General features: G+C 49.6%; 1 protein-coding gene across 22 annotated transcripts in view; it reads right to left on the reverse strand.

Annotated features, from left to right (window-relative positions):
- Positions 1 to 27,704, reverse strand: part of Pard3 (par-3 family cell polarity regulator) — a 605,457-nt gene that overhangs the window by 491,043 nt on the left and 86,710 nt on the right. For 21 of the 22 annotated variants that reach the window (XR_015449461.1, XR_015449462.1, XM_087206780.1 and 18 more), the window contains exon 2: positions 12,148 to 12,249. Coding sequence is in view for 19 of the 22 variants with exons in the window: in XM_087206780.1 (XP_087062906.1) it covers positions 12,148 to 12,249 (102 nt within the window). In the remaining 3 variants the exon portion in view is untranslated. Of the gene's footprint in view, positions 1 to 4,506; positions 5,458 to 12,147; positions 12,250 to 27,704 lie in introns of those variants that run through there. The other variant, XM_021242101.2, reaches the window with a different exon arrangement.

Raw genomic sequence — 27,704 nt, forward strand, 5'->3', positions numbered from 1 at the left:
GTCATATATTATTTAGGCCTTTTTTGGCTCCTAGCTATGCTTTTGATCAAGTAAAATGCTGAAGGCTTTCAAAGCTCAAATTAACATAAATTACAATGCAGTTAGTTCACAACCGAAAAAGGCAAACAAAAAATTTACCGCCTGCTGAGCACCCAGGCAGGCTCACCTAGGACTCCCTGCTCCCATGTGGCTCATGGATCATTTCCTCAATTTTATACAAACAGTTCCTCGTTGCTATCATGTGCAGGGATCGGCTGACACACCCTGTGTTCCACAGTGCACTAAACACAACTTAGTGTAAGAAACACACTCCCTGTGGAACATCAAAGACACATGCAGTAGTCCACTGACTGTATGGGCTCGTTTTTATTCACGATGAGCTCTGGTCCACCCTGGCCCTTCTGCTCTAATGCTATGATGTGGCAAACTTGCTCTCTGCAGCAAGACGGGGAGCAAGACTGAGCTTACAGACCCTGCTTGATTCTCGCAGCGCCAGGGATGAGCGCGGGCTCAGCAAGCCCTCTACTGCTGAGCTACATTCTTAGCTCAATTCTGTCCGGATATAACCATGTTCAGTACTCTTTATTTTAAATACCTCTAGGGTGATAAATTGTCTAGATCACCTACATATACTTTTTTCTTTCTTTCTCTCTCTCTTTCTCTCTTTCTCTCTTTCTCTTTCTCTCTTTCTCTCTTTCTTTTTTTTTCTCTTTTTGTGGTATTGAGGATTGAACCCAAGGCCTTCTCACCGAGCTACACCCCCAGAGTTACATTGCTGTTGTTTTGAGACAGGGACTCAAATTCTCAATCCTCCTGCCTCAGCCTCCCAGAATGCTAGGATTTCAGGTGTGGGCCACCACACCCAGTTTGATTTTCTTTTAATATCTAAATCTTCAATGTTCTCAAACATTTTAACCTTAAATCCAAAGTTATTATTGCTTACTTTAAACTCAGCTTCCATTTCGGACCAAAATAGCTTCATGAAGGAATGGCAACGGAGAACTGAGGGGCACAACTAATGCCCAACACTCTGCACAAAATCCCCCTAAAAATAGCTCCGGAAAGCCCGTTTCACTGCAGATCAGAAATCCCTCCATATGAGGAGAGTGTGAGTTGTGGAAGAAAGCTTCCTTACCATAAGGCAATGTGAGGACAGCAAATACTGAGGGTTTGTTTTGGTCTGTGGTTTAAAGTAGTCTTTGAGTACTCTGATATGCACATTTTCACCTACTTACACACGGTAGAACTAAATTAAATATTTAAAATCGGAAGCTATCCTTGAAAATACGACTTGTACATGAATTTAGGAACGTCTTGTGAACTGGGGTTGCTAAAGAAGCAGGAACACATAAACTTTCAAAACAGTAAGAAATTAAGATTTAAACTATTTTAATATGTACACAGCAGCTGTGAGCAATGCCACAAAACTTACAAGATTACAGTGCTCCGTTAGGACTCAGCAACATTAAAGGCCAGCTCTCTCTTTTCTACTATGATTAGGAAACTATTCTGGTAACGAAGATGAAGATTTGCCAGGTGTGGGGGTGCAGCCCTGGAACCCAGCACTCAGGAGGCTCACTCAGGTGGGGGTCAGGGGTTAAGAGGCTAGTCTGGCGACACAAAGACAAAAAGACAGAAGGAAAGAAGAGGGGGAAAGGGAGGCAGGGAGGGAGGAAGGGAGGGCGAAAAACACTCTTGCAAATTATCCACACTTAACAGTCTGCCCAGGAATCCAAGTCTTACCGCCCAAAAACAGGCCTTGGATTATAATCACTTTACAAACAGGAGGAGAGTCCCGTATTCCCAAGCTGTTAGATACTCTTAACAAGCAATTTTCTAACACAGCATTCACCAGAATATATATGCACATTCTAGTATTTTGTGACAAACAGTGAAGCTCAAATCATCCTAGACATATCTACATCTCCTCCTTAACCAGAAGTGCCAATGTCAGCTGTGCAGAGAATGGCATAAAAATGCACCGTGCACGTGTGCAAAACTACAGTCACTGCGCCCTACTGGCAGCACCTGCGAGGTGCATGGGAAATTCCAGGACAACACCCTCAGCACGCCATCCTCACGCGCACACTCACACACTGAGATGGCAAACACACAAACAGAATCCACCCATTCCTTCGCTTCACACCTTCTGGATCAAGGGAATTCAAAACAATTATGGTAAGCGGGAAAAGACCACAGCAGAACTGAGCTCTGTGGGTTCTATGTACTCTTCCTTTAAAAATGCATAAACTGCATTTCCAACCTGTCACTTTTAAAACTTCCTTTTTGTTAAAGGGTAAAAATCATCTAAGTTTCTGAGTGACATCTTTGCTCTGTTACTAACCCATCTTGTCAGATGTTACATCATTCGAGTGGCTTCCACATCCAGATTGTGATTTGCTGCATAAATCAGGATGGAGAAGTACCCAATATGTCTCACATACACAGATAATCACCATCTAGCTGTCAAAGTAAGTGAGGTCCATACAAGAACATCAACCACTTACTTTAAGAACCATGATCCATCTTGGGGAGCAGGAGTTTCAGTCACACACACTACAAAGGACCCCTCACCCCAAGAACTCAGCACCTACCAGATACACAGTATTTTGTTTTCTCCTAACATCTTTCCCATTTGATACGTGGTCTCAGTTCTCTTTATGGATCCCAATTCTCTTTATCAATCTCACAGGGACTGCTCTGTTCTTGTTCTAATTATCTCTCTCCTCCAAAAAAAGCAGGCACAACAGTGATTTCTAACTTATGTTTCTGTGGAACCTCTCCTCAAAGGGGTGCACAAAACTGAAACGGCACAGTGGTGTCAGCGTCACAAGCTGGCTTCTACAGAGAAGCAACGAGCTAAGGGGGCATGGCACCTGCCCAAGGGAAATGGAAAATGCCACTGTCATCAGTGTCACATGCCGACCCAGGAACTGTCCACAGGCTTGGCTCTTCAAGCACATCCCCAACATCCCGAGCACCCGCAAAGGCCACAGCGCACCTCCAAGATGCGAGATAAATACCACTTCAGCTGAGAGCTTCAAATTCATCACCAGAAAGCATGTTTACAAGAGCTGAACACCATCATGATCATGACCACCACGGAACAACAAGCAATCAGAAGTAGTTTCGGGCAGGCAGTCAGAAATGCTCCACAGAATTTAATTAAACAAACTGGATTTGGGCAGAGAATTGTGGGTCCACACCCTCCCTCCATAAATAATGGCTCTGACTCTGATGACAGTACCAGGGACTCAACTGAAACTCGAGTCAAAGGCCAGCACACCCGCCCCACCCTCGGGTTCAAGCAGAGTTTAAACCTGTGGCATCTTCAAAGAGGAGGGAAGAAGGTTCTTCCAACCGATTTAGCAACAGTGTTTTCAGGCAATACCCAATTTCCTCATTCCTCCCTGCTATGACTTTCTACATACTCAGAACGTTTACTTTCTTAAAAACAAGTTTTCCTATGTTTCAATACTCAAGCTCCATTGATCCGAACACAACAACAAAACATGAAAATAAGTCAGGATTGCTGATAAACCAGCAAAGATCTATCTATTGTGATTTCTGCTGGAAGAATTATTATTATTTACAAGATAATTAGATATTCAGGATGTCTCAGATTTGATTCATTTTCAAGGTGTTAGTGCTCTTTGTGATAATAAGGAAAATACAGAGATAAGGAACTAAAACTGCTCAAGATTTAGTAGACATGTGAGGACCCAAATAGGTGCAGAACTGGCAGCAGATGCCAATCCTCAGTGCCACCTTCTCTGGGCCATGAGGAAATATTCCCAAAACAAATCCACTCATAAACTAGCCACAATCACTTATTTGAGCTGAACTTTAATTTTAAGAGGAAGAGAGTTCTGAAGCACAATTCATGCTAAAAGCACAGCTCAAAGCCAAGTAGGGACACAAATCCGTGTCTCACAGCTGAAAAATAAAACTATTCCATCAGAGACCACCAGGGGACACACAGAGCCTGTGGCACTACGGTCACATTTGCACGCATGCCTGAGATTTTACTTTTAACCTAATATGTGTTTAATAATTGTAAATTATCTCCAAACATTTTAACATTAAGAAAGGGAATCTTCAGTTTTTAACAGATAATACTTTTCCAATTCTATGGAATATTCCAACAAAATTATACACACAGCAATTGGCTTTTGTTCTAATATTTTATCGATCCATAAAATTCAAACAATCCTTTCAGTGAGGTTCTGAGTAACCCAAAGGTCTTCATTAAAAGCACGTCCTGGTAGAAGCTTCCACGTCAGCAATCAGAATCTTACTCTCGCGAAGCACATCTGTGACAGACAAGCAAACATCGCACAGACACACACAGCCGCACGCAGACCTGGCACAGACACCATCAGGACCATCTCGGAGCCACAAAAGAAGGTTCAAACTCATCGGGAAATTTTTTCAAAGTAATAAACACAAGGAGTAAGTGTTTCAAACCCAAGGGAAACGTAAAGGGATCAGAATGTCCGCACCAACCTGCCTTTTGCTGGTCTGTGAAGCAGCTTTCCTGAGGCGCAAAGACCTCAATGACCTCAGCACCTTCACCGAATCCTTCCTGGAGGCCCCGGAGAAAGAGTGGTGCCTCCCAGCCCGCCGCGCCTTCTCTCGGTCCACCATCCCCACCCACCAGACAGGCAGCATCCACAACGCGCAAATTGCAAACAAACCAGAATCGAGGAGTAAACGCCAGACCCCAACAGTCCTCACACGGCCCGTGGGTGAACTGCGTCCTGCTCAGCCCCGGACACAGGTGGGAAGGGGCCTGGAGCCCTTCCCTGTGGGGAACCCTCAGCGAGGACACAGGCCTGGCCGCCGGCAGCACGGTCCAGCCTTTGCAGGCGGGGCGGGCTGGGCCAGGCCTGTCTGAGCCAAACAGGTGTGGCAACCCGGTGAGCAGCATCGCGTCGCTGGTGTGAGCAGGTGCTCTGCTGGGCTCGGGCCAGCCCAGGCACGGAGGCTGGGCTAGGAGCCTCTCACCACCCACGGAAAACCAGAGCCTGGCCGGCAGGAGCTCGAGGCTGCAGACCCGGCTTCTCCGGGGAGCGAGACCGGGTGGGCGTGCTCAGTCACACACCTCCCTGAAGAAAGTGCATCACAGCGGGACACACCAGACATCAGACCGGACGCCCTGCTCCTCAGGAGCGGGCTGCTTTTGTTCCCTCCCCAAAACAAGGAGAGCTTCTGTCCTCACTTCACCTCCGGCTGAGCCATCCATCAAGACTGTGTGAGGAGGAATCAGGAAAGCGAGACCTGAAGGCGGGGAAGAGCTGACAACAGTGCCCCGCCCCTGCATGTGTGAGAACCAAATTGCAGCCCCAGCACCACAAAAACAAAAATGAACAATAAGAATGAGAAAATGGAGAGGTGGATGTCTACAAAATATCGAGCTCTCTGAACATTCTCAATATGACCCACACTCGCAATGCACTAGTGCCAGAGCCACATAAAACCCAATGCTCGGGATGACACGCACCCAGCCAGGCCCAACCGGCAGGCAGGGCAGCGCTTTCCACCATAGCTACTAATCTTAAGCATCATTTTAAAGCAAGCGGTGCACAGCTACTTTTAAAAGCACACATGTCGTTAAAGAAACTACACAACTGAAGAAACTCATGGCCAAAGAGCAGATGGCAGACTTCCGACAAAACTGGCGAAGAATGGGAACACACGGAGGGAGTCCGCAGCGCCTGAGTGAGCAGACCCGGGGACGTCCGCAGCGAAACACGGACCAAGCCTTGGGGACCCAGCACCTGCCAGGGCGCCCTGCCGAAATCAAAGCAGGCAAAACACAAGTCTACAACCTGTGCCCTTTTTTGCACATAAAACAACAGATCTAAATTAATTTCAAATGTTTAGTAATAAAACACCCATTTACTTAACTGAAGACACTGTAGTTATTATGGTTATCACTGCTTTTCATTAAATACATAATTTGCCTGAATTCTATAAGCGCGAACACAGTTGTTGCACATGTAGGAGCAGATGTCCTCCCTCGCTAGATGTTTGTTTGGCTTTTACAGTGACAGTTCTGAGGAAGACACCAAGTATAATGTTAAGAAATTAACATTCTTGGCAATAACACATAAAATGGGGCTTTTGCACTAATTTTCCTATCCCTCTTTTCTGTTTTTCATAACATTCTCAGGTAGGTTTGAAGACCCTATATATTTCAGAATGAAAAGAAACTGGACACCTTTGAAAATTCCACCTACCAAAAGCATTTCTTTAGGAAACTAGTTCATCTGAAGAATCTTAAAGGAAGGTTCCGCCACCTGCCTTGCAAGCTCGAGGTTCTGAGTTTGATCCCCGGTACCAAAAAAAAAAAGAATCTTAAAGGAAAAGTAGCATTATATTTTGCATATGGAACAAGTCCTCAACAACAGATTTGGGAGAAACAAACAAACAAAAAAGAGGAACAGGAAGTTAGTCAGGAGCTCCCTGGCGGTTCCTACCCCTGGGCAGGGTCACTGCACACAAGGGGCCCTGCTATGGTTCAATCCTCCCCACCAAAGCTGGAATTGAAATGTAATCACCATGGTGAGACCCTGGGGAACTGCCCTCGTGATGTAGGACGCCGTCACCTCAGGAGGACATGTCTGATAGGAGGGTGGCAGCCTGCTGTCCTCCACTCCTGTGCTCAACTGCCCTGCCGAGTTAGGATGCAGCGCTCTGGCCAGTGCAGAGTCTGCGCCATGCTCCAGGACCTCGCCCGACCTTGGCCTCCAGAGCATGAGCCGAATGAGCACCACTGCTCCTTGTCCATCACCTGTCCATGTCGCTCCTTAGCAGGAGAACAGAGCAAGGCTCGTGCTAGTATTCAATAATGTTCTGCTTGATGTCTAGATGTGCCCCAAGAGCCTCGTGGGCTCACAGGGTGGGCAGCTGGATTATTGGGGCTTGTAGCTGGCTTGCTGTTAGAAAGTGGGGTCTGGCTGGAAGAGGAGGGTCATGGTCGGGGCCTGGAAGCTGAACCCCATCTCTTGCCCTCCCTCTGGCTCCGCTTCCTGCTGCCCTGCTGTGAGCAGATGCTCCCCAAACCCCTGTGCTGGGCTGTGGACAGAAACACGAGCTGAGAAAAACCTCTCCTCTCAAGTTTCGAGCGTCAGGGATTTTGTCCCAGCAATGAGAAAGTGACTAAGACAGAGTATTGCTCTTGACAATAAGGAGTCTAAATCTCAGGCACACCACTGGTCAGGAACTTAAGAGGGCTTCAAAGAAATTAAGGCAAGTGTCGATTATACACCGTTCAATCTCACCATCATTTAAGCAGCAGTCCATTCCATAACAGACCAACTTATTAATGTTTTAGGAACTTATTTCAAAATCAACAATGAACTCTTTAATAATCCTTATTCCAGATACAAAAAATATATGCTGTGCTCCCATCTATACACTGCACGGACTCGGGCTTCTGCAGGCTGTGGAAGGTGCTGCTTCTCCCCGATCGTGCGCACCTTCCAGAATTTCACTTTCCCGACTGTCCTCTAAGGAAATGGCCAGACCGTCGTCCCCTGAGAGTCCTGGACTCTGCCATACCAACAAGCAACAGCCAACAACCTCCACCATAAGCCTTCGCCACACCAGGCTCCCGAGATAAATTGCTACCCCATTCAACCTCTTCTTCACCAAGGGCAAGAAACAGGTAGAAGAAGACATTTCACAAAGTCACCACCAAAAGAAATACGTGACGCCACTGTGGGTCACAGCAGAATGGGACCCACACAGGACAGAGGAAAGGCTTGGCACCACACCGCAAATCACCCTCACCACCCAAGACATGAGCAAGGCCAGGCCAGCACATAAGAGAGGGGTCTTGCCCACTGCCCTCGCCTCGTGGCGGTGCCCAGCTCTGCTCAGCCCTGCCACCACACCTAAGAGCTCGTCCACGCCCCTCACCATCAGCCTCAGAGGGAAAGGAGTCCCCAAGATGCTTCCCCAGGGATAAGTTGGGAATTTCTAAATTTATGTGGTACAGAGGGACGGCGGCAGTGCCCTGGACCCACACTTGAGACCATCAGGAAGGCTCCGGAATAATGAAGACCAAGTAGACTGAAAAACAGACAAAGCCCAGCACAGGCAAGAGCACACAGCTGGTGTAAGGGGTGCGAGCAACAATGCAAAACTCACTTCTGGTTTTCAGAACATGGTGGAAGTCCAGTGAAGACTGAGCAGTGTGCACTCAGAGTGTGTAAGACACGGGGACAGCACACACTCCCCGTACTCTGGCCCCCAGAAGAAAGCAGTGGGGTGGAGAGGGACAACAGAGGTCACTGCAGTGCCCTAAGCAGATCTACAACCCACACCGGCTGTGACCAAATCCGGGCAAACACTGGATGTGGAACCTCATGGCACTAAGACAGAAATTCCTCAGCACCTACCTCTAGTAACTGAAGGACAATGAGCAAAATCATGGCTCAGGAAGTACTTAAATTTTCTTTAGCTGTCATTTGGAGTTTTGCTTCTTAATCCTAATTTGTCCACCATTTAAAAAAATACTTTTCATAGTACTGCAAATTCATAACCATCAAGTATCCCATATGCACCTTTACTAGAATTTCCCTCATCCAAAGCGTGATTTTGAAGTTCATGTAATCACACTAAGAGTCACAATGGGCTGGGAAACAAAGGTGCTGTGTTGGATTTGAGAGACCTACGTCCCTTGCCTGTGCATCTTCCTCACAAACATGAGTCCAGGGGCTTTTCACAAAGCAGGACATTTTTGAGAAAAATTGTAGTATTCAAGAGCACCGTAATGTTTTGCCTTTAAAAAAAAAAAACACCTAAAAGCAAAACAAGCATCAAAATCCTTACTCAGTAGACTAGCTGCCAGAAATGTATGAAGACACTCCAAAATGATTAAACCAGAATCAAATTTCAGAGCCATGGAAAGGAGCCACAGGGCTGACTACACCACCCAATAATACCTGGTCTGAATAATGCATCCAGTACCTGTGAATCTGGGTGCTGCTGGTTTAAGATTGTTAATTACCTCTTTCACAATCACAACTTAAAATGAACCCTCTAAATCAGAAGTCATTCATATAATTCTAAATTACTGATTATGCTTATGTTACAGCATTTCTGAACAAATGAAGCACGGATTTAAAAGCTACTTCAGCCTTTGGTTCACAGGACTCTAATATTTCTCCATTTGGAAACTGATTTCAATCATGCAATATAAACTTGTCTTAAAAAGGATTTCACTTATTCATGTTTAAAATTTTTATTTTAACTAGGGTATATTGGTGCATGTCTATAATCCCAGCACTGGGAGGAAAAGGCAGCAGGATCCCAAGTGGAGACCAGCATGGGCAACTTAGTAAGACCCTGTCTCAAAAACAAAGTACACATAAAAAGGTAAATGGGGCCAAGGATGTACCTCAGTGGTAGAGCATCCCTGAGATTTATCTCCAGTACTGCAAAAACAAAACGATAAATCTGCACAGGAACTATAATAAAAGATTCTAGACAATGTATAGATTTGTCATCCTCAAAGTCACACAATCACACAAGAACACATAATCTGAGATACAGTTTATACGCACTGCTTTCAGAGCCGGACCCTGCTTGCCCCGGTCTGTGTGGCCTCACAACCAGCTGCACTGAGGGGGTCTCACCCCGAGGGTGTCAACGACGCAGCCGCCCCAGCCCAGCTGGCTCCTGTGGACTCCAACTCTAAGTGAAGGGTGTGATGCTGCCCTGGTGCAGGGAGAGGGATGGGGATGGCAAGGCCACCCTGTGAACCCCGGAGGCCCCGAGCTGATCGGGATCGCGCCCCGGCAGCCCAGCCTCCTCAGCAACAACTGTGCAGCCCTGCAAATCCCCCTCACCAGACCCCCGCTTCTGTATCCCAGCTCCAGGCCAGGGGCAGACCATCACAGCCACCACGTGATAAGCTGCCTCACCCCATTGAAAGCCACAAAGTCCAAGGGTAAGGGAGAATGGGGAACCCAGAAGAAGGGAGCCAGCACTGCGCACACACCTGTAATCCCAGCACTGACGGAGGCTGAGGCAGGAAGGTCAAAAGCCAAGCCCAGCCTGGGCAACTCAGCCAGACCTTGTCTCAAAATTTAAAACTCAATAAATTAAACAGGTCTGGAGATGTAGCTCAATGTGAAGGGCCTGGGTTCAGCTCCCTGAGAAAAGGGAGGGAGGCAAGGGCAGAGGAACCCGAGGCTCCGGGTGCAGAGAACGCTGGTGAGGGGAGCCGGGCGTCCAGGACAGGCAGAGCGGCAGAAGACATCAACTCCTGTGGCAGGGTCAGATGGCCGCAGCAGCACGGCTGGATTTACTGGAGCTGTACTCATGACCAGTGCTTCTAGTCCAGCGCCTTGATTTAGAAGGGAAGGACTGCGTGCTTCTATCGGGATAAAAAGAAGGGTGGGTGAACGCTCGCCCCGATAACAGTGCCGAGCTCTGGGGTGGTAGTGACTGCGTCCCTCACTGAGGGCTTTGCATTTCCAGTTCCAGACTTGCTCTTCCCAGTTGCTTTGGGGGATGAGGGTGAGGGGCCCGGGGCCTTGCAGAAGCTGGGGGGGGGGGCTGTTTCTGTGAGGAAATCACAGGGACAGAGGGCAGGAGGCCAGAGCGAGAAGAGGAGGAAGGAAAGAGCTGGGAAGAGGGAAGATGCAGGGAAACGCTGTCCTGCAGAAGATACCTGCGGGGATTCGGGGATTCGCCTCCAGGTCTCTGCGGCTGCTGCCCACCTGGGACCTGAACACTCAGCAGGCTCACTTCGATGTGAGCTGCCACACATCAAATACGTACTACGGCTGATGTGTACAACTATAAAAACTCCTTCCTGTACATTTTAGCGTAACATGCCCAAACGTTAGTCTTCACGTGGCTTCCAGGAAAACTTCCTTTTGCTTTGTTTGTAGTACTGGGCTTGAACCCTGGGCCTTTGCTCTGAGCTACTTCCCCTGCCTTTCTCTTTAGAGACAAGATCTCGCTGAGCTGCCCAGGCTGGGCTTGAAGTTGTGATCTTCCTGTGTCAGCCTCGAGAGTTACCCGTTTCCTTGCTAACTGAAAAGCCTAAAACGGAGAAGTGGCACCAAGAAAACACAGCATCAAATCCTAACAGGCAAGAATGATCTGCACACGCTGTGTTCCTGGCCCTCAGGCAGGGCCACAGAACCTACACAGTGTCTGTAGCTGACACTTTTTGTTTTCCTTGAGATTTCAAGAGAACGTGTGCGATTTCTGCCAGTGCTGAGCAGGCAGGGCGAGGGCTCCCCTGACCCAGCTCAGAGCGCAGGCAGGGAAGAGATGGCAGGAGAGGTGGGGCCGGGAGTGGGGAAGGGCGCAGCGTGTCAGAAGAGTTTGCCATCTTCCACCCTCCTAGGTCACCCGGCTGGTGTGGCCTGAGCTCTCACAGCTACGCCTCCTGAGGGTGTGGACGGACCCAGCAGGGGCCCAGGACAGCCGCAGTGTCGCAACCACGGAGGGCGGGCGCCGGGCCTCCCTGTGGTTTCAGTTCAAGGTGAACGAAAGCAAAGGTGTGGCTACATAGCTCCTGCCCACGACTCTGCCTCACTGCAATAAAGAACCTGCTGACTTCCACACGCAAACATCCGGCTGCAAATTCCTAAAATACTGAGACTCTTTGTCACTCCTCATCACCTCCTCTTCCTCATTCCAGGAGGACAGAGAATGGGGCCTACAGGTGACATGTGCCTGGGGTAAGCACGCTCACGACTCACGACGCAAAACCTCCAGACCACACTGCACAGGGTTTGCTGGAGGAAGGGCGGCTCCCAGGGTCAGGCACCAGGACGGGGACCAGAACTTGGGGCCCCGAATATCCTACAGTGACACAAAGTCTTCGTCCTGTGGGGGACCCGGGACCAAGGCAGACATTATGTTGGGTGAAAAGAGGAGAAAATTCCACAGAAAACTATTTTGCAATATTGCAGCTTTTAAAATTGCAGTTTAAAAACTCCAAAACCTCTTCCCAGGTTTCAAGGAAATCCTTATATCCTGGTGCTCCGGAGGGTGAAGATTCTTGGTGCTTATGAAACAAAGCATACTAGAGGGGGCGGTCAGGTCAGAAAGGAAAGCAGTCTGACCCCCCACCCCCAGGCCTTGCTTCATGGGCAGCTGCCCCGGCGGACTCACTCTATCTTTGTCATCCGCCACGTCACAGAGGATGTCGTCCAGGTCCAGGATCCCTCCGTCCCCATGCTCCAGGCGGTGCACCTGTATCCAGTAGCTTGGGTCCTAGACAAGAGAACGGAAGTAGTGAGTATGACAAGCTAACATCACCAAAGGGGAACTCGACGAGCTAAAGCATGACAGCCTCCTGCACATTAGAAGAAACAACTGCATCAACAACAGTACAACTGATTAAAGCTTCCGGCGGCTCCCCAAGCTTGGTGCTCCTTTCCTTTATGAAGGAGATTCTCGTACTCTTTCCCTCGGCTCGGATGCTGATACACTATTATGACAGGAACTGCAGAACCCAAAGAGACTCTGCACAAGGAATACTCCCTTCTCCTGAGTAGATCAGGCTTCACACGATCCGATACAGGCATTACTCATTAATTCCCTCCATGCAGTCCACAGGAATACTCTAAGCAAGCAAGCAGCAGGCGGTGCACATGTGAAAACTCCTATCTCCTAATGTGCAGAAAGCAGGTGGCCCACTCTTGTGGCCCAAAGCACTTCTTACACACAGGTCTGAGACAGCGCTGACAGAGGCCGTTGACAGGAGTGCGAACAAACAGAGCAGGTGTGGAACCACGTGTGTGGTCTGCATCCATTTTTATAAAGGCAACATTGCACAGACACATAAAAATATCTGAGAAATACCCAACGTGCAGTGATTACTGCAATGGTTAAGGAACTTCATTTAAATTTTATATGCCTTTATATGGTGTGCAAAAAACCATAAAGCTCTGTTTTCAGAGTATTTGAAGAAGGAATACAGTTGCTTCTGAACTTCCACAGTCATTCTCATTTACACTGAAGTGGGAATGCCCTGCGCAATGCATCCTGCCAGCGCTACCACCTTCCCTGCGGGCACAAAGTTCCGTCGACACTCCAACTTTCCCATGGTAAGAAGGGGTTTGGTACAGCTCTTGAGGAAAGGGGGAGACCCCCCAAAAATACTAATGACAGCTGGGATACACACTCCTCCCAGATCTTCAGAATAAGGCCCTGGGGGCAGATCCTGGAGCGCCTCGTCCCTAAGATGCTCTCCAAGCAGGTCTCTAGCGAAAGCAGGCCTCAGAGACACTACAATGGAACACTTCTCCCCAGAAAGTGCAGAATTACCAATCCTGGCACTTTTTAACCAGCAGAGCAAGCAGCTCCGAGCCTAACATGCAGAGTATCAGACATCGCCACAGATCCTGCCCTGCGGGGACCCCAGTCTCCACTTTCACTCTCGGACTGTGTAATAGTCTGAGACTCGGGACCTCTGTAATAGGAAACCTTCAGGCAGAGCAGAGTCTGCCCCTCCCCCACCCACCCTTGGCCTCTTCTTCACCCGTGGGGTTCATCTGACTGCATGCGAATTCCCCGATTCAAACGTCACCCAGGGGGCCCTCGGGAACACACCCCTGTGAGTGCCCTGTGGGTGCATCTTCTCCAGATTTACTGAGCTGCCAAAGAACGGTCTCCCAACAGACAACATTCCCTGGTCCTTGTCTTCCTTACCAAACGGCGTTCACTTCCATGGGAGACGAAGGACACAGTGCCCAGGGTGAACAGGCACACGTGTCCCCTCTCTGTCCCTCCCCGGCCACTTAGATCGGTGACGTCCTGCCCATGCCGCCCACCAAGCAAGCTGCAGCATGAACTGACATTTCCCGTCTGAAACATTTCTAGGTAACACAGAAGCAGAAGGACTGTGGGCTGCGGCCTACAGAAACCCTTCGGGAGCTCCTCAGACCCTCACACTCCCAAGAGTGCATCTGCAAGCGTGGTATAACTTCCAGGACCACTAATGATTGCCCACCTAAACACCTGCAGCTCCAGAACTTGCAGCTGCCCAGTCCTTCTCTGCCCTCCCACTGACAGCTGCCTCAGCTGGCAGGGCTGTAACCCGGGGCACTGGCTCCAAGACCAGCCTCAGCCCGGCTCACCCGATCCATCACCGGCCGGTCTTCTTGGGCGACTCTTCTCCGAGAGCTCTCCTCTGACTATCGCAGCCCGAAAATCTTTACCAGCAGAACAGCAGTCAGGTGTCAAGTCTGAGCCTTTGGGAGCTGTTCAATGCTTTATTTCACAGGTGTTAAAATACAGTTACAAACTCCCCACACACGTATTACTCTCAAAACTCCCTGATCCTCCAACAGCAAAATGTTTCAAAGAATCTTCTACTCTGCTGTCTCCCACCACACCCCCAAACTGCCCCTCGGCTCATTGGTCTCCGGCGGCCTCCCCCTAGCTAAGCGCAAAGGCCCTCTCTGTCTGTGATCACTCGAGGGACGCACCCTCATGCCCTCCTCTTCCAAGACTGGGTCTGTGAGGCGCCTCCACCCGAGCGAGGCTTCTGCGATCTGGACACTGCTCGCGACTCCGCCAGTGGCCCTGACCACATCACATGTGTCGCTCTATGAATCGGGCTGAGGGAACCTGACTGGGGTCACCAGCAATCACAACAGTGCCCACTGCACTCAGAAAATCAGGTGTCAGCAGGGCACACGAAAACACCTCCTCCCACCAGACGACGAAAACCAGCAAGGCGGCCGGAGTCTCGGGAGATTTTAACTGACCACTTCAGCGACACAATTCTCAGTCATCAGAGGACCTGCAGCATTTTCAAGGGAAGAGACAAGTATCACAGGGGAAAAGCTGACTCTATTGTACAGCAGTTAGCGTCAAAAAGTCTGAATAATAACAGAAATCTTCACTGTCCTGTCAACCGAAACTGTAAAAGAAACACAACATAAAGGTGAAGGAAAAAAAAGTTGCAATATGCCACTTTTTATATTAAAAAAAAGACACTAATTCTACAATAACTGCACTGGTCACTGGAATAGAAAAATAAATATGACATAACAATGGATTTTTATCATAAAAACAGCCCAAGTGTCTTATTTATGATATGTTCATTTAAAATAAAGGTTTAAACACTGATAAGTCCAGGTGCTGTGGCACACGTCTGTAATGCCAGCTACTCAGGAGGCTGAGGCAGGAGGATTGCTTGAGCCCAAGAGTCTAGGGCCAGCCTGGACAATACAGCAACACTGTTTCTTAAAAAGTAAACTAAACAAATACTAACAGTATTTTTATCTAATGACAACCAAAAATCCATGGCAAATGAGAAAGTTTACCCACTCAGTGGCAGAAGGAACGGCTATCAAAGGTAAAGTCTCCCAAACTCAGAGTCTGGAGCCCAAACCCCAAAAGAATCACTGCTTCTTCTCCAGATAAAGAACACAGCCTGGGGCCTGGCCTGGGGCTGGATGAACACTTCTAAGACTGAGCAAGAATGGAACAAAGGCCATTTCGCAAGAGGCACAGTCCCATTCAGGGTGCCAGGCTGACCCCTGCCACCTCCCAGGAGTCTCGCTCTACAGGGAGCACGGAGCACGGAGCACGGAGCACCAAGCACTGTGCCAGTTAACGCGCACACTGAGCCGTGACCGAGTAAGGAACTGTCCCTTCGGATCGCATACCTGTGCGTGTCTGGAGAAAAGTATCCACAACCAGAAACTGCAGCCCGCTTCTGTCTGAGCTGTGCACTGAGCAGCAGCCGGCCTCATTTTCTAATGGGAATCTACATGTAAACGTAAGACCGGAAGATCAGTGAAAACCCATGTGGAGCAAAAGTGTTTCTCTGCAAAAAGCACTAAATGACAGTAAAGCAGCAACTGGTGCCTGAAACAGAAATTCCAAGGTATCAGATGCAACATAAACAGGTGGTTTAAAAGGACAGACTGTGTCAGGAGAAAACTAGACCCACAAAGGCTTTGTGAGTTCAGATAGTGGAGACTGAGTAGGAAAGGGGGCAGAATGGACCAGAAGAGGGGAGGGCGGGAGAACTTGGGAGGCATAAAGAAGTGTCCGGGTATGCTGGAAAACTGCACAGGAAAGACAAAAGGGGAAAGATGAAAGCATTGCATTGAACATTTATTCAGATTTGCTCCTGGCACACCACTGGAACTGTGATGTGTGAGTGTGTCTGTGTGTGTGTGCGCATGTGCTTGTTCAGAAGCTGGGGAGCAGATGGCCCAGGGGTAGCACACTCAGCACATGAAGAAGGGACCCCCCCCCCCCGCAGGAGGCTGTGGGGAAACCCTAAGTACTAAGCTGTCCTGGCAGAGTCCCTAAGACCTGGGCTGGGAGAACCGGGCATGAGGGCACAGGAGCCAAGACGAGGAGGGCAGGGCGACTGGAAAGCTGTCCTCACTGCACCTCGCTGCATCTCCCAGCCCTGCACAGGGTACCAGGGTACGGCAGCAAGAAGACAGAGCAGCAAGTGAGTGCTTGTGCTGAATGTCCCCATGATGCCAGCTGCTGGGCTCAGGCCAGCAAGGCAAGAGGATGAAGACTTTCCAGGGTCTCCACCATCCTGGAAGTATGTTGTGTAACAGGCCAGGACGTTAGCCCAGCCCAAAGCTTTTCGTGTAGGTCAGCTACAACCTCAAACACAGCCAACAACCAGGGCACAGACTGTGGAAGAAAGCCTCGAGGGCAGACAGGATCGAAACAAGCAGGAAACCCAATGTGGAAGGACCAGAGACTTCAAGAGAAGATGCTGATCCCCTGGGGCAGATGACTGCATCCCAGGGCAGAGGGAGGAAGAAGGGAGAGCGGGGGAGGGGTGCGGGGGGTTGTATCAGCAGTAGAGTGCCCCTGGATTGGATTCCCAGTAAAAAAGACAGAAAATTTAAAGAAGAATAATACAAGTAGAAGACCAAGTCAAGTAAGCCAAGCGGCTGAAGAGTAATACAGAAAACTGGGGAACAGTTCATCTTCCCGAACGGCATGAGTCTACACACCGAAACGTTCACCTAGAAGACCCTGCAATCATGCACCAAGGCACCTCCGATACAGAAGACAAACAAAGGGGGAAAAACAGGAAACCTCCCGGAGAGCAAAGCCCCGCCCGCCACAGTGGGGGATAAGGAATCCTGAGGCTTGGGCTTCTTAGGAGCCCTGCTGGACACCAACGATGATGCCCCCATGCCAGCAAAATCCCCAAGAGAAACGGTGCCCAGCCAGGACCTGCACGCCTTGCCCAACCACCAGGAAAGTCCAAAGGGAGGAAAAAGGTAGTTTCGGAAATGCAGTGTCTCCAAAAATGTTGCCCACTTTGTACCTTTCTCAGGAAAATACCGTGCTTCAGCAAAATCGGGGAATGAAGCACACATGAGAACAGCGTGGCTCATGGAAACAGCAGACAGCGGTGACAGTGGAAGCGGCGCAGGACAGCAGCGGGAACCAAGCAGAAAGGGGCTGGTCCAGCGGGGGGGCGGGGCTGCCAGCCACCCGGGGTTTCTAGGTCTCTGCAGGGTCACTAACCACTCCGAGCCACCGCTGTAACATCAGGCAGGGCTAGGGCTGAGCCAGATGCAAATTTCAGAGGATCAACAAAAGGAAAACCCGTTTCACAGCAGGGGAAATGCAAAATTTGTAAAAGAAAAAGTAATTAAGGCATCATTCACACTGTAGCTGTAAGCAGGTTTTAATCAAGTAAAACAATACAATTATTTAATCAAGATCATAACATTTGGGGAAGAGTCATGTGTGTGCAAGTGGGGGGGGTGTGCATGCGCACGCCTCACAGGGTTAAGCCTTCCACCTTAAGGCAGTTCATGATGGGAAACAAATTCACAAAGAAACAGCACAAGTAAGTTGTACGGCAAAGGGGCAGCAGGTAGCAAAACAGTCAGGTGGGAGGGGCACTCTCCCGACAGGCCGAGCGGTGGAGTAGGCCACTGTGTGTGCGACTGAGGCTGGAAAACGGACTGAAGAGAAAGTGTGGAAAATGCCCCAGCTTAACTCCACACCCACCAACCCCGGCAGCCACAAGGTAATCGCTTTACCAAGACGAATGGGCCTTTATGTATGATTTTTTTAAAAACTCATTCTTAAAAGTCAATATAAGACCACAACCCACACTATTATACTGCACTCCATTCTAGATTCCTATACTAACCGATTTAGACACGTGCTCTAAAATTACGTTGTTTGGGCCAGTGCTGTGGATTAAATCCAGGGTTTTTACCAATAGCTGTATACCCCACCCCAACCCTTTTAATTTTTTTTTTACTTTGAGACAAGGTCTCACCAAAGTTGCTCGGGCTAGGCTTGGACTTGGGATCCTCCTGCTTCAGCCGCCCAGAATATGGGCTTGTGCCACCACATCCAAGCTAAAGTAGTTTTTGCTGTTAAAGACTAAACCACGGGGATGTCAAGGCAGTGATTCACGTGATCCATTTCAAAAATGCCTTTTTTGTGTTTGTTTTTGTTTTTTGAGACAGGGTCCCACTATGTACTTTAGGCTGGCCTTGAACTCTCTATAATCCCCCTGCCTCAGCCTCCCGACTGCGGAGATTACAGGTATGTACACACCATACCACAAAATGGGCTCCAAAATGCCTATTTTTTTACACGAACATAAGATCCAGGTTCTATTTTATTGCCGTAAAATAAATATCTTAGCTGATATTCAACAACAGAGCATGAGCCTGGCTCCCCACGAGCGAGTGAGCAATGCCAGGCAAGTGCAGGCTGCACGCACACTGACCTCACCGCCACCCACAAGACGCCGGAGAGACCACAAACCCGGTGTCTGCGGGGCAAGGCGCCTCCACGCGGGGGCGCTCTGAGAGGAGACGAGACGCAGTCCCAGCTCACAGAACCACGACCCCCCCCCCCGGCTCCATGGGAACCAGCACAAGCTCTGAGCCCCGCCCTGCGGGGATGTGGGGGCGAGGCCCCTGGCAGAGCTGCTCAGCACGGGGCCAAAGCAAGAACAAGGCCGCCTCGTGCCCTTAAGGAGCTGCACTGTCCTGCGGCTTCCAAGGCACAGTCCGGGCGGGAGGCAGCCCGGGCAGGGTGAGGCTCACCAGCCCCGCTCCCCTGAGAACGCTGAGACTCTGAGCGCGGAGCTGCTGGCAGGGGAGGGGCAGGGGCAGGTGCTGTCCTTTCTGGCCGCCCTGGCCCTGGCTCTCTTCCGGCTGGGGTCTGGGTGTGGTTTTTCTGCAATGCTGGGGACAGAATCCAGGGCCTCACACCCGCAGGCAGCTCCCTGCCACTGGGCTGGGCCCGGCCACTCTGTGTACCAGGAGGAGGAGAGGAAAGCACATGTTTCAGAACAGAAGTCTGGGCAGTCGTGTAAATACTCTATTACATGTGCTAATGTCACCCGTGATGTAAGGCAGAGGTTCTGAAAGTGGGGATCCAGTTGGCGCCAGCATCCCCGAGGAACCCCGAAACACCAAAGCTCAGGCTCCAGCCTGGTTCCGCGGAGCCAAAATCTCCAGGCGGGTGACAGCTGCATTCAAACCAGCCCACCCTCCTGGCCACAGCGCCCGCCGGGAAGGAACCAGGGGAGGGCGTACTGTGTCTTCGAGTGCCCTGCTGCAGCCCATGAAGGCCTGGTTCAGAGCTTTTACCCAGACTTCCTTACATCAGACGGAACTGACCACTGACACCCGAGAATCGGCTCCTGTGAACACACACCTACCCTGTGTCTCCCAGACGAGCACAGAGGGGCTTCGGTGTTCATCTCGAGGGCGGCCTTTCTCAGAGTTGTGTCACCCAGCCCTGTGAGACGGTTGAGAGCCCAGGTCTTCGGAGCAGAGGCCCTGCAACCCCGGGAGCCTCAGCTCCACTTCTCACAGGCACCACTGGGAAGCCGAGCCCCAGGGGCTGCTCCAAGGCCTCCAGCAAATTCTCCTCCCATGAAGGAAAGGACGGCCCTGGGGAACCAGCTAAGGAGGGACAGTGTGTCCTCAAGTCCTGTTCCCCGTGTTCCAGCTCTCCCCACAAGCTGGCATCCTGCATTCCCCGCTCCTCACTCCTCGCCTGCCAGCAGCCGGATCAGGCCAGGGCTTCTCAGCAGAAAGGAGAACCCAGCTCAGTGAGCACAGGGAAACAATCAGACAAATCCAGAAGGTGAGTTTTGTTTACAATACAACTAACCTGATCTTTAACTAAAAAATTAAGAAGTCTACTTTGACAGCTAGGTACAATGTAGGCCCCACAGCAGACCCTGTTCTGAAGAGAACAAAAGCTGTTGAGAAATCACAAATGAAGAAATCCGTCACATTAGAAATCAAAAACACAAAAAGGGGCAAGATATACCATCATGCACAGGCACAGATTCCCTATGATGAGTGTTATCATTATGTATGCCTAAAATGTACCAAAAAATGTTGTGCTGTTTAAAAAAAGGAAAGAGGGCTGGGATTTAGCTCACTGGTTTCTTCGCCTGCCTCACAAGTGCAGGGTCTCGAGTTCGATCCCCAGTATCAAAAAAAAGAAAAGAAAAAATAATGACCCCACTTACCCCGCTCCCAAAAATGAAAGAAAACAAAATCACATAACTGGTGAATTTCCTAAATGTGACCATTGTACTGGTATATGAAGAACATTATGGTTTAAGACAGACATAGTACAGCATAACTGTAATCCCAGCACTGAAGGAGGCTGAGGGAGGAGAATCTCAAGTTCAAGTCCTACCTGGACAACTTAGCAAGACTCTGTCTCGAAATAAAAATAATTTAAAAAGGACTGGGAACATGGCTCAGTTTGAAGGCACTGGGTTGAATCTCCAGTACCACGAAAAAGCAAAACTGGAAAGTCCTTGTCTGGAGGAAATGTATGCTTAAGTATCCAGACACATGTATGCCCTTTCTCATTTAATATGGCTTTTTTTGTTTGTTTGTTTGTTTAATATGGCTTTCTACAGACAGGAAGAAACAGCTGTCAGACAAGGGTAACAACTAGTGACTGAATCGAGGTGAAGGGCATACAAGTGGTTCATTTTTCTGTCTACAGATTTGAAATTTTTCAAATGAAAAGGTTAAATGTCAGTGATTTCAAGATAGCCAGGGGACAGTTCTAGATCAAAGTGGCGAGGTTCCAGAAGTTCTAGAAGTGATAGTTCTAGATCGAATTCAAGGTTCAAGTCCTGCATGAATACTTCCTGGGGATTATAAAAGGAAAACAAAACAAAACAAAAATCTGGAAATTCTTCATATGGACTCAGTATGAGATGATTCTAGGAGATCATTTTGCATTTTCTCAATTTTGATAATAGTTGTGTAGATACTTGAGGGGATAGTCTTATTTTTAGGAGCCACATATGTTCTGAAGTAGTTGTAGTTGAAGTGCAATGCTCATGATGAAAAGATCGTGTCTCTCCCTCTCGTATATAAGTTTATACTCACACATATATGGAGATACGGTCTAGAGAGAAATGGTCAGGGTATATGATCAGATACACATGCGTACACACGCACGAATTAACATCCAGCATGCTGACTGCAACCAGGCAAACACAAATCATCCCACATACTTTAAACAGAGTGAATCCAGGGAACAGGTTGCACAGCTGGGCAGGGGTGGTGACTCTGGGACTGACGGAGGTGGAGCCTCGCCCAGCGGGCAGGACAGGAAGTGGGAAGCTCGAAGCAGAGGACCCTGGCTCTTTCCTGGGGCTTCATATCCCAGGGCCACCCAGCCAGGGGCCACTTGGCCCAGTTGAACTTAGCAGGATTCTCTCAACTACTATAATCAAATTTAATGACCCAGGGTCCATGAGAACACGGAAGCCACTGTTCACACATCCGCTCCTGTGCACTGAACAGCCACATGCATTGCAGGAGGGGCTAGGGAGACTTGCTCCCCCATCCCGGGGACTGAACCTAGGGTTCTATCACTGGCCAAGTGATCCACCAGACAGCTGCAACCCCATCCCACTGGGGACATGGTACCATACATTTTACTGACCCAGTGATTAAATACATGGAAAGATATATGATCAAGATGTTCGTGGTAAATCAGACATTGTGATATATGACTACACGGAACAGGAAACCAGCCATGGAGGCGACAACAAGAAACAGAGGGAGCATATCCAATCAATGGAGGAACAACAGCAACTCGAAATGCACAGGGCTCTACGTAAGGCGTCAACCCCTCTTTGTATTTCTTTTCGAGGTTTCTGCATGCTCCCCTGGCTGGCCCTGAATTCCTGCTGCTCCCCTCTCAGCCTCCTGAGGCTGGGATCATAGGCATGCACCTCCCGCCCAGCTATGGCATTTTGGGTTTGAAGAAAATGCTTCCTACGGGTGGGCACATGTCGCTACCGACTTCCCATAGTAAGTATGCATGGACAATTTAGAAACGTCATCCTCCTCTAGCTGATGAACACATTTCTTCCTTTTCTATTCCTTCATCTCTTGCTTTCAATAACATAACCGAGGTCCAACTCATCTGTCTTCAGTCCTCAGACTCCCTCCTGTCAATCCTGTCCTGTATCTTGCTACCACAGAAATAGTCACAAATACTCCCTTTTATCCTGTCGCTGTCCTGTAGGGTGAGTCATTCACAGTGACTCACTGCATCCTAAAGGTCAAATTCCTACATTCTTAGCCTCGCTCTTCCCAGGCCACCAGGGAAGACTCCTCAACCCCACCGCACTGTCCATCCCACCGGCCCAGGGCCACCTGGCCTAGCCTCGGTCTGCAAGTGTCAACGTCCCTGACACACCCAGCACCCAGATCAGGCTATGCCTGAGACAGAACCACTGCCCCGTAAACACCGAGCCAGGGAATGAAGTGCCCCTCGTGGTTTTGCCCATCCACCCACGTGTTTTTGCTCGCTCTCTTCCACACATGGGCATCCCCTTCCTCCCCACACCTCAAAAGTGCCCAGGCCTACCTATTTCTGAGTCTGCTCAAACACCGCCCTCTGCAGGCTGTGCCTGACCCTAAGTACTTCAGACCACAGACTCATCTCGAGGGTCATTTTCTTCTACACGCGTGGTGCTTTCTCTGGAGAAGACCCCCAAAGGTGGGGACCATCTGCAGCATGGTTTTTTACCACAGAACAAAGAACAAAGCGCTGTGTTGTACAAAGACTGTGACTAAAGAAAAAATGAAAATGCTCACCCTTAGTGGGCAAAGGAAAGACTCCACACAAGCATTTCTCAGAACTAAATCAACAGACGCATCTGCTCCACCTGCCAAAGGAAATGCTCTGCTTTCGGACCACACTTCAGATGTGGAGACCAAAGACTCTAGATGCTTCTCTCTTACAGTGGGGAGCCCAGACTGCACATCGAGGCCCCAGCCTCACGGGCCTGGACCCCCAGGCAGACCCGAGGTTAAGTGGGGTAGAAATACCCATGCCACAGAAAAATGGGGGTCAGGACACAAGCTCACCTCGGCCAACCGTCTGCCCCTCCGTCCCTGGACAATGCCAGCACACAGTGTGGGGGGCTCAGTATGGACATCTTTGGGCTGGCGCTGGAAAGCTGGCAGCTTCGGGGAGCGAGGAGATCCACAAGCAGTGGGCATGTGATACACTGGAGCCCAGGCCCCCAGAACAGAGCCCGGGCGTAGAAGACACCAGCACAGAGCACACCTCTGCCTGAATGCTCTACAGCCCACAGCACCCTGAAAGCAGGCACCCGCTGGGTGGGCCTGCTCCCACCCCAGCCCACTCCTCCACCCCTGCTGGCTACTAAGCACTTTGCCTGCCTCACACAGGGCCATTGCCAGAGCAACCTGCAAAGGAAACACTTCCGGCTCCACTTAGTACACATGGAGCTGAAGGATCGGGAGACCTGGCCGGGCTGAGTGTAACTGAGGTCAGGGAGTAAAGCCCTGCGCGCTTTATTACACTCAGACATTACTCCAACCTGGAAGACCAGGCCGCCCCTTCCAGAGATCCAGCAGGTGTGTCAAGGGGACGACTGTGGAAGGGAGAAACTGAAGCATCAACCAAACTATAAGATGTTTTAAAAAACCAGAATGAAAAAGGAGAACTATGAAAACAAAACCATGCACCAGGTAACATACCTGACTAACTTCGCAGGAGGAAGGAAGCTAAGTCTATGCCCGGTTACCTATCAAAGATGAACAGATACACGAAGCAACTCATTCCAGCCATGCTCCGGCACCAACCAACTCAAAGCTGTGCAAAACAGTCGGTAAACACAAAATAGGCTCCAGGCCCCGTCAAGGTGAGACCCACGCTCCGAGCCAGCACCCCAGTCCACAGACAGCTGAGGCAGTAACTCCTGTACTGTGTGTCATGTTTTAAAGCCAACTAAAATGTGGAATGTGTCTCTTATTTGTATGAAAGAAATAATCCAAAACAACCAACCCAGGAGATCCTCTTCCAGCCAAACAAAAGGAAAACATACCCTTGCTAATTAATTCTTAAGTAGCAACACAGCAACAGGCAGGCGGAAAGGAATTCTTCTGACCTGTAAAGAAAATCTCGCTGAAATATGATAAATTCCAAATGGCTCTGAAGTCTAAACAAGAACTCAGCCTTAAAGCAGCTCCCTAACACTCCTTACATTACTTAATCCAAAACCACCTCCAGATTTTTTCATAAAGACATTCTCTCCAACTGCTGGAGCACACGTGAGAACTTACAGCTGGCAACGCTAAACATGACTGGACTCTAAACTAGCAGAGAAGACTGGCTGGGCGGGCTCCGCACATACCCGTAGCGTCCTCTTTGGAGGCCTGGGCACACTGTCACCCAGCTGCACCGTGTGGCTCCGGCCCTGGACTCCAGCGCAGCCCTGGCTGCGAGGGGGCCGGGTCAGGGCCCTCCAGCACCACATCGCCTGGCCCCAGTGAGCCCAAGGCGGGCACCGGGCAGGTTGTCGGACGGGCCTCAGACCATAGGCGCTCGGCAGGGCGGAGACGCCAGGGCCCCTTTGCCCGCACTGCTGATCCGGGAGCCAGGCTCTTCCCTCCCTGTGGAAGGAGGAAGCTGTGATGGTATCTTCAAAGGTTTGCCAAGACCGAGGACGGCAGGAACCCGATTACCATCAAGGACATCTTCTGCAGGTAAGGAACTCGCACCCACTTTGAGAAGGATGTCCCGCTGGGGCAGAGCACTACCAACTAGGGTCTGCTGTGAGCACCCACACTCGCAAGGGCTCTGCTCAAGCCAGCCCCTCTGCCTGTCGGTGCCCCGGGAAGCACCCGCATCTGCACACGCATGCACCACGGTTCACTGCCGGGCTTCCACCCCCGTCCCTGTGACATCCATCTCCAAGCCCCCCTTATCCGTGCCAAATCTCCCCACTACTCCCACAGCCTACGCCTTGCAGGTGCGCACACTGTGTGACTTCTCGCCCTGATGAGGCTGCACGTACCATTATTCTTGTATTCAGCAAAAACTCACGAACACACACTGTATGGCAGGCAGGGAGTGCGATGCGGACTGACAGCCACGACGAATGCCCCCCTCCTCGTGGAATCTCCCCCCAGCATAGGAAATGACAGGGAGTCTCGAACAGAGCCTCGCGCCCCAAAATACACACTGGCCTGTCCCTGGTTATCTGAGGCCAAAGATCAATGCACATTTCCCTACTAATCTGTTCGATTCCAAATTTGTTGGCAGATTGTCTTCCTGAAAAATCCTAACGTGACTCACACTTCTGGTCCCGTCTGGTCTGTTTCCAGCAGGGGTACCCATTTTCACTGGAGGGATTTTCAAATAAGGGCTCCAAGACAACTTGCAAAATGTACACAAGGCTTCCTTCCTCCCTCCCTGCCTCCCTCCCTGCCTCCCTCCCTGCCTCCCTTCCTTCCCTCCTGTATTGCGGATTGAATCCAGGGCTGCCAACACAGCTTAGTTCTATGTTCCTACAGTTTACCCTTACGAGATAGTTCAAGTTTCATTACCCATGCCTTCAACCCTTGTAAGGTTTTATGCTACATAGTATCTCAAGAAGAAAAAAAAGATATTAAGCCACACTCTAAGCACTCAAACCAAAAATGGAAAGCACAATGGATGCACATTGAGGCCATCCTCTTAAGTGAAATACATAGGACACACATGTGTAACTACCACATAGTTTCTCTAGTGTGAGAAACTGAAAGTGTAAATAAGGATGAAAATGGTTAAAATGAATAACTGATAATTTGAAATAGGAAGAAAAGGTCCAAAGGCATAAGGGTGGCTGGAGGGGGAGGGGAAAGGGAAGAAGGGAAAGGAAAAACTATGAGAAAGAAAAAAAAAATGGAAACAAAGTTTATGTAAATAGGGAAGGGTGGAGGGGGTGAAGGGCACACAGGGAATGGGGAAAAAATAAGAACCAAGATCCATCATGTACAGGTACAAGCACCCAGTGATAAATGTAAACGTATTGTTTACCTAAAATGTACCAATTAATATATAAATTTTTTTAACAAAGAAAAACAGGAAAACAAAGCACAAATAGAACCAATGTGCAATGCACTCCTCCCTAGGATACTTAGTAAAGTTTTTGATAATCCTACAAGGAAGCAAAGAAACAAATGAGCTCCACGGGAACTCAGGCAAAAGAGAATTACTCAGCTAGCAATCAGTAAAATAGACTGCCTCAAACAACAATAAAACACACTGTAACTATAAAACTGTCAGCCGGAGGAGGGGACAAAACAGGAGGGAAACTAGTTCCGGAGGCTTTGCAAGCATCAGGTTGGAGAGACTGCAACAAGAAAGTCGGGCTCTGATGACAAGGGCATCTCATGGGTGGCAGTCCTGGGTATCAGTGGCCACAAAAAGGCAATAAAATGACTCTGCATGATGCACGGCCTGACACTGCCCCAGTCACTCCCGCCCTTGGGCACCAAGGGCTCCTATGTGAAAATGAGGGGCCGGGCTATCTCTGAGCTCCTCTCACTGCTCTGCCAGTCTCGGATGCTCCGTCCGGAAAATCAAACACTCCAGGCAGCCACCTTTTTTTCCAAGCATAAATAAGACAATCATTCCTACCAGCACACAATTTGAGGCTGAAAACAACTCATGCTACAAAATTACAGCTACACTGGCCGGGGATTTACCTCAGTGGTGCCGCCACCTGCTTTGCAAGTGCAAGGTCCTGAGTTCAATCCCCGGTACCGCAAAAAACAAAATTAGAGCTACCCTAATTTTCCCTACAGCATTCTTGTTAAGCGTGCATTTATAAACATGCATCCTCACCACAGCAGAGTGCTAAGCAGTATAGGCAGGTACCATCCACGGAACCAGCTGCCAAGCCTGAGATCCGGCAGTGGCATCAGGACCACACTGTGTGCCACCCACCCAGGGTGCAGGTGCCACCAAGAAGAGCAGCTGCATGGAGGCTCCTGGCACCTGACACTGCTACCGTGGAGACCCACATACCCTGTCCAGCGAGTCCTCCACAGTCTTGGGGCTGGGGCACAGATCAGTGGTAGAACATGTGCCTGGCATATACAGCACTCTGGGTTCAACCCCCCGGCACATGCACATGCACACGCACACGCACAATCTGAAAGGCATTAATTGTATTTTTGAATAAAAGAAGTAGAATCAAGCCTGAGGTGGCGCTCCTGTTCTCCAAGATTCAAAATCAATTTGGGGAGGCGAGCCATGGGTATGTGGAAAGCTCACGAGCAGTACCCAAGCATAGAACTTAAACGCAACCACGTGGCTTAGGAATTGGAAAAATTTGGAAAACACTGGAGACCAAGAACACTTCTTGAAGGAATTATCATTTCATTTCCATCAGG

This window comes from Heterocephalus glaber, unplaced genomic scaffold, assembly GCF_053883595.1.
Source record: "Heterocephalus glaber isolate CG9 unplaced genomic scaffold, H.glaber_assembly_v1.0 deba00000738, whole genome shotgun sequence".
Classification (NCBI taxonomy): domain Eukaryota; kingdom Metazoa; phylum Chordata; class Mammalia; order Rodentia; family Bathyergidae; genus Heterocephalus; species Heterocephalus glaber.